This window comes from Ochotona curzoniae, unplaced genomic scaffold (assembly GCF_017591425.1).
Source record: "Ochotona curzoniae isolate NIBS_2020 unplaced genomic scaffold, NIBS_Ocur_1.0 scaffold_4701, whole genome shotgun sequence".
Lineage (NCBI taxonomy): Eukaryota > Metazoa > Chordata > Mammalia > Lagomorpha > Ochotonidae > Ochotona > Ochotona curzoniae.
Window position 1 is genome coordinate 49,396,574 of NW_024467122.1, and position 6,679 is coordinate 49,403,252.

General features: G+C 60.1%; 1 protein-coding gene across 2 annotated transcripts; it reads left to right on the plus strand.

The window, feature by feature from the left end:
- The first annotated feature begins 440 nt into the window (after nucleotides 1–440).
- CHAC1 (ChaC glutathione specific gamma-glutamylcyclotransferase 1) lies at nucleotides 441–2,638 on the plus strand. 2 transcript variants are annotated; one of them, XM_040969297.1, is made up of 4 exons: nucleotides 459–741; nucleotides 1,136–1,171; nucleotides 1,580–1,621; nucleotides 1,757–2,638. In XM_040969297.1, the coding sequence occupies exons 1-4, from the start codon at nucleotides 517–519 to the stop codon at nucleotides 1,979–1,981; spliced, it is 528 nt and encodes a 175-aa protein (XP_040825231.1). In that variant the 5' UTR covers nucleotides 459–516; the 3' UTR covers nucleotides 1,982–2,638. The 2 variants fall into 2 exon arrangements, with proteins under 2 accessions (XP_040825232.1, XP_040825231.1); XM_040969298.1 differs by having other exon boundaries at nucleotides 441–741; nucleotides 1,580–2,638.
- Nucleotides 2,639–6,679: the final 4,041 nt, after the last annotated feature.

Genomic DNA, 6,679 nt, shown 5'->3' on the forward strand with positions numbered 1-6,679 from the left:
TGGCCGGGGTTCACTCAGGGCGGCCGGCAAGGAGGGACTGCCAAGGAAGAAACCCTGTTCCCGCGTCCCGGAACGGCCCGTGCCCACCGCTGCCGCCGCCTGACGCAATCCGGGGCACCCTTGCTGCATGCCTGGCGCTGGGGAAACCTCCCCTGCCCTTGCATCACTCCTGCCAGATTCACCTCAGAGCGGGAGCCGAGCCAATCAGCGGGCGCGCTGGGTCCGGGGCCGGCCGCGCGGCTACCCACTCAGAGGGCGGCGCGGTTAACCGGGACGCCAAGACCGAAAGTAATTGGCTCAAAGGGGATTCGCCCCGCCCCAATCGCAGCAGCTGCTGGCTGCCGGGGGGGCGGGGTCGGGTGGCCGGAGGATTTAAAGGGCGCCGCTGGAGGGGCTCCGGCAGCTGAAGCGGCCAAGAACGGTGCCAGGCCAGGTGAGCGCGTCCGTCGGTCCTTCCGCGCCCGCGCCGGAGACCAGCCCCGGAGGCCGCTCGGGCCCGTCCCTGAGCCGGGCACCATGAAGCAGGAGTCTGCAGCCCAGAACACCCCGCCCTCCTCGCCATCGCCGTCCACGCAGCCCCCCGGGGGGGACAGCGACCCCCAGGCACTGTGGATTTTCGCGTACGGCTCCCTGGTGTGGAGGCCCGACTTCGCCTATAGCGACAGCCGCGTGGGCTTCGTGCGCGGCTACAGCCGCCGTTTCTGGCAGGGAGACACCTTCCACCGGGGCAGCGACAAGATGGTGAGCATCCATCCGACCATGTCCCGGGGGGCGCGGGGTCGGGGCGCCGGGTTCGGCTGGGTATCCGTGCCCTCTGGGCCGAAGGAAGGCAACGTTCCTAGTTGTGTCCCAGGTTGGCAGCTGCAGCGCCGGCCTGGTTGATGGCTGGGTTCCATGAACCTGTGCGGCTCCTGGTGCTGGTGACTAGACTGGGCCACTGCTGCTTGGGTCGGAGGCTTTTTGCAGCGTTCCTGCGTGGTTGCCTCCGCACCCTGCTCCCAGGCGCGTGGGACTTTGAGCACACACAGAGGGGTTTACCTAGGTCTGGAAGGGCCAGCTGAGTTTCTTCACACCCATGGCAAAGCTGTTTTACAACGTGTCTTTAATCTCCTCTCCCCCCCACCCCCATCTCCAGCCTGGCCGTGTGGTGACCCTTCTTGAAGACCATGAGGTGAGTATCTGAGTGACCTTGGCTCAGCATGCAGGGGCCAGGGCTGGTGGGCCTTGGCTGCAGGCTAGGGGCCAGAGTGGAAGCTGAAGTAAGAATCACCTATAGGTCCTGCTACAATGCAGACTTTGATTGAGCAGGGTTAGCATGGGGCCCAGGGGGAAAGCACTCCTAACAAGCCTACAGGTGCTGTGGCTGGTGCCTGGGTACGCCTCGAGCAGGAACCTTGTCCTATGAGCTCCCTATGGAGACAGACCAGCTAGTCTCCTCCCCCCTACCCCCTTCAGAGCAGAGTTCTGGGGCCTGGGAGGAGGGGGTTGGGGAAGGGTACAAGGGGTGGTGATTCCAGGAAGGGGTCTGGACCAGCTGGGAGCCCTGGAGGCTGACGCCTGGCATCCCATTTCTTCCCAGGGCTGTACTTGGGGTGTGGCATACCAGGTGCGCGGGGAGCAAGTGGCGGAGGCACTGAAGTACCTCAACGTGCGCGAGGCGGTGCTGGGCGGCTACGACACCAAGGAAGTCACCTTCTACCCCCAAGATGCTCCTGACCAGCCTCTCAAGGCCCTGGCCTATGTGGCCACCCCCCAGAATCCTGGCTACCTGGGCCCGGCTCCCGAGGAGGCCATTGCTACGCAGATCCTGGCCTGCCGCGGCTTCTCTGGCCACAACCTTGAGTACTTGCTGCGGCTAGCTAACTTCATGCAGCTCTGTGGGCCGCAGGCGCAGGACGAGCACCTGGAGGCCATTGTGGACGCCGTGGGCACCAAGCTGCCCTGCTTCTGCCCCACCGAGCAGGCCCTTGCTCTGGTCTGAGGGTCAGAGCCCGCGTGGACACTGTGGCGCTGATCCCTGGCCCAGTGCCTTGGTCAGACTTGACACAGACACAGACAGGAGCTGCCGGGGAGACCCAGGGGCAGATGATGTGTATGTGGTGGGGAGGGCTTCTCTTCTCTGCACCTGCCTGCCCACCTGGCTCTCTGGCTGGGCATTGACTCACTACTTGAAGCTTTATTTATTGCACCATGTTGGTGTGGCAGGCACCTGCCCTGGATTTGGGGTCCTGCTGAGTGGGGACCCCTACCCTGGCCCCTTGGGTCTGACCAGATCCCCCAAGTGCTGCTGCTGCTAACCGCATACGCTACTGGCCTCGACCTCCCCAGGGGCTCCCAAGAGCCTTGATCCCACAACCTCACATCTCCTACCCCAGGCCCCTGAGGCTTCCAGCCTGCTGGATGTGGCAGGACAGGGAGTGCAGAGAGGGGTCCTGGCAGTGGCTGGAGCTCCTGCCAGCTCTGCCAGTCCACTAGGTGCCCAGGGCTGGTGCCTGGTTCAGGGCCTCTGACCCCTCCCTACTTCTCTGGGTCATTCCTGTCTGTCCATTGGTTAATTCCTGAAGCTATTCATCCCTACGGGCCCTGGCATTTTCCCCATCTGTCCCATCTTCCCACCCATAAACGTACCTCTTCCTCCTATCTGTGCTGTGCTGGTCTGCTCTGCTTTCTTTTGGTGGGGAGGGATGCTGGAGGATGAGTGAGGATGGGGCCTTGGGAGGCTCCTCAGAGGGGAGGGGTTTCTTCCCCCCCCCTTCCAGGGAGCTGGGGTAACTGAGCGGCCCCCCTCCTTGGCACAGCTCCTGTCCTCTTGGTGTGGGCCAACAGTGCCCTCTGCATGGGGTAGAACTTGGTCCAGGTGGTGCCAGGTTCTGAGGACTGTGGCCTGCTGCTGAGCTGGGACACTGTGTGCTCCAGCTGTAGGGCCAACGTCTTGTAGTAGCCAGTGGATTAGGGCTGGCTGGGGACATGCTGAGAGCTGTCGGCAGGGACCTGTGGCCTGGAGGAGCTGGTAATAGCTGGCCCTTTGACTTTCCAGTGCCTACTCTACCCTGCTGTCTCCTGGGACTGCGGTGTCACCCACGCTGGCGTAGTTGTCCGTGTGCCCTCCAGACTGCTATTCCTGTCCCAGATGCCCTACCTCCCATCCTGACTCCCAGGAGACAGGTCCCAGCTTCCATAGCTCAGCCTGACCCGGGTTCCCTAAATCCTGGCCCCGCAGAGGGGAGTCGGATGGAGACGACTAGGCTTGTGCTGCCGATGGTCCTGGGTCTAATCCAGCCCTAGCCCATCCTCAGCTGTGACTTTGGCATCAGTTGACTGAGCCGACAACATCATCGACCGATATGTGGGTGAGGCTGCATGCTGCCTGCAGTCCTGAGACCAGTGATCTGGATGGGTCTGGGTGTCCCCTGCAGGTTCAGCTGTGATGGCTCCCCCATAAATGGGACCGCCATCATGCCCAAGTCCTGGCAGCCTTGCGTCTTGACCGTTGATGGGAAGAGCATGGAGTGTAGCCAGATTCTTCTGGGAACTTGATCAGGACCAAGAGGAGGAGGTGCATAGCAGGCAGTCCTGGGCAGTTGGCCAGTTGGGCCAGGGCAGAGAGCAGAGCCCTGCTTTATGCTGGGGTAGGCTGCTTGCCACCTGTCCTTGGGCCCAACCCTTCCATTCGGGCACCATTTGGAGAGCAGGGGGATCAAGCAGGGAGAAACTCCTTGTCCAGGGACTTGAAATCTGGAGGCCGAGGGAGACCATTCTGCAGGAAAAGGCCATGATGGGAGAGCTCTAGCCTACCCACCTACGCACCTGCCTACTAGGGTGTCGGGAGAGGGGCGGGCAGGGAAGGCTTCCTGGGAGAGGGAGCAGAAAAAAGACGCTTGGACAACCAGCAGCCAAAGAACAGTGTGTGCCTCAGTGAGAGGTAAACCAGAGCCGGGCCAGTGGCATGGGACGGGGCTCAGGCCTGCTGAGCCGGGAGGCCACAATCCTTCCGGGTCAATGTGGCCTCCGGGTGAGTAGGGGTCACAGGCAGCCATGGAGATCCAGGGAGGTGAAGGCGGCCAGAGCGGAGGTGGGACAGGGAGAGTAGGGGAGGCCCACGAGTTTGCTTGGTGACCAGTTGGTGAGAAGAGACCCTCCACGCGAGGTTCTCCTACTGCACTTCCCAGCTCACTTCAGACTTCATGTGTGTGGTTCCTAGCTTAGTTCAGGTTTGTTTCATTTTGACTTATTAGAAGGGCAGAGTTAGAGTCAGAGGGCGCTTCCATCTGAGGGTTCACTTCCCTGATGGCTGACAACAGCTAAGGTTGGGCCAGGCTAAAGCCAGGAGTCAGGAGCTTCTTCCAAATCTCCTGTGTGGGTGCTCAAGAACTTGGGCCAACCTCCACTGCCTTCCCAGGCACATTAGCAGGGAGCTGAAATGCAAATGGAACAGCCAAGACTGGAATTGCTACCCATATGGGACGCTGGCACCACAACCCTCAGTTTAACCTGCGTGTCATAGCTTCTTTTCCCATGTGTTCGTATCCCCCTCAGATGTGGATAATTGTTCTAGAAGTTCACAGGATTTAGGGAGCCAGGATGAAGAGTAGTTGTGTGGGGTGGGGGAGGCGTGCTGAGCTTTCTTGCTGCCTCTGTCCTTTCTTAAAAGAAGATTAAAAATTCTCTGTATGTATTTGTTTTATTTGAAAGGCAGAGAAAAGGAGAAACAGAGAAACATCTTCCATCTGCTGGTTCAATCCCCAAATGGTCAAACGGCCAGAGCTGAGGAAATCTGAAGCCAGGAGCTTCTTCTGGGTCTCCCACATGTCGTCGACTGCTTTCCCAGACCACAAGCAGGCGGCTGGAAGGGAAGCAGGGCAGTTGGGACACGAACTGGTGCCCATGTGGGATGCTGGTGCTGCAGGTGTGGTCGTACACGCTACACCACAATGCTGGCGCCCCCTCAGTTCAGTTCTGACCCCCGTTACCTGGAGGCAGCGTCAAAGGGACCACGCCTGCTGGGTGAGGCCTTGGCTCCGTGCCTGCCCTGGCTTCAGGTGCCGCCATAGACTTGGCTGTTTTTCCCATGCGGCGCACGACCCCCTCAGGTGTGGTTAATTTGCTCTAGGAGCCACAGGTGAGGAGGAGCGTGGGGTGGGGGAGGGGTGCTGAGCTTCCAGGCCCCCTCTCAGGAGCTTCACGAGTTCGGCTATCAGAAATCCTGTGTTTTCTTAAACATTTAAAATTTGTATTTTAAAAACAATTTAAAAATATTTTTGTTTGAAAGGCAGAATTACAGAGACAAGGAGAAACAGAGACGATCTTCCATCTGCTGGTTCATTCCCCAAGTGGCTGCAACAGCCAGAGCTGAGCTTATCTGAAGGCAGGAGCCAGATGCTTCTTCCGGGTCTATGTGGGTGCAGGGTCCCAAGGCTTTGGGCCATCCTCCTCTGCTTTCCCAGGCCACAAGCAGAGAACTGACTTGTGAATGGAGCAACCAGGGCACAAACTGGCACCCATGTGCTATGCCTACTATGCACCAGAACATTTAAAAATTTTTACTTATTTTATTTCAAGGGGAAAGAGAGAAAGAGAACTATCTTTCATCTGCTGGTTCACTTTCTAGTGGTCAGGTCTGTGCCAGGCTGAAGTGAGGAACCTGGAACTCCATTTGGTCTCCCACATGGGTGCAAGGCCCAACTATTTCCTGGTGTGTATGAGGGCGTTATCGGGCAGCTGAGTCAGAAGGGGGGCAACCGGCCGGACTTAACCCAGTGAGTGCTCTGTATGTAGGAGGTGTCACAGTGTTAACCCAGGGTCAAGAAGCTCACAGCATTGATAAGTTTAAAATTTAAAACTAATTTTAGAAAATGTTTTTAAGAGATTTACTTGGAAGGCAGCATAGCAGAGGGAGAGGGAGACAGATCTTCCCTCTACTCATTCACTCCTGCAATGCCCACAACGGCTAGGGCTGCGCCAGGTCGGAGGCAGGAGGCAGTGTGCCGGGTCCCAGCGCGTGGGCCGCCCGAGGGGTCCCAGCACGTGGCAGGAGACACCGCCAGGTCCCAGCACGTGGGCCGTCCGAGGGGTCCCAGCACGTGGCAGGAGGCAAGAGTGCGGGGGGAGGGGCGGGGGGTCCCAGGGTCCCAGCCCGAGGGCCGCCATCCTCAGCGCCTTTGCAGCTGCTCCGCCGCGGCGTGGGGGCGGGGCCTGAGCCACAGCAAGGAGTCCACGGGGGAGGGGGGGGCAGGGCAGGGCGCGGAGACATGCCGTGTGTTGGAAGCCCAGAGCTGGCCCTGAGGGCTTCGTTTGTGTTGTGGTGCTGTTCCCCCGTCCAGGATCTTCTGGGGTGGCAGGGGGAGCGACTTTGAGGGCCAAAGTGGGAGGGAGCACAGGGTCCAGCCGAAGCGACCAAGGCTCCCCGTGCCCAAGCCCCATCCCCCAACGGTTCACTAAGGTGTCACCATGGTAGCGTGGTGCCACTGGTGGGACAGGAAATGCCCGGCCAGGGAGCGTGGCTGGCTAAGCAGGCTGGGGGGCAGGCAGAGGGTGTGACCAAGGCCTGACTGGCAGGGGCCCCCAGCCCACCCTACCTCCACAGCCCAGGACACACAGCTTCTGGAGGAGGAGGCCTGGCTCTCTCCTCTCCCCTGCCTCTTGCTGGCTGTGCGGAGCTCCCCTCTTCCTAGGTCCACCT

Coding starts and splice junctions, on each gene's coding strand:
- CHAC1 (XM_040969298.1), top strand. CDS start 517: ATGAAGCAGGAGTCTGCAGCCCAGAACACCCCGCCCTCCTCGCCATCG. Junction 742..1,135: donor ACCGGGGCAGCGACAAGATG/GTGAGCATCCAT, acceptor CCCCATCTCCAG/CCTGGCCGTGTGGTGACCCT. Junction 1,172..1,579: donor CCCTTCTTGAAGACCATGAG/GTGAGTATCTGA, acceptor ATTTCTTCCCAG/GGCTGTACTTGGGGTGTGGC.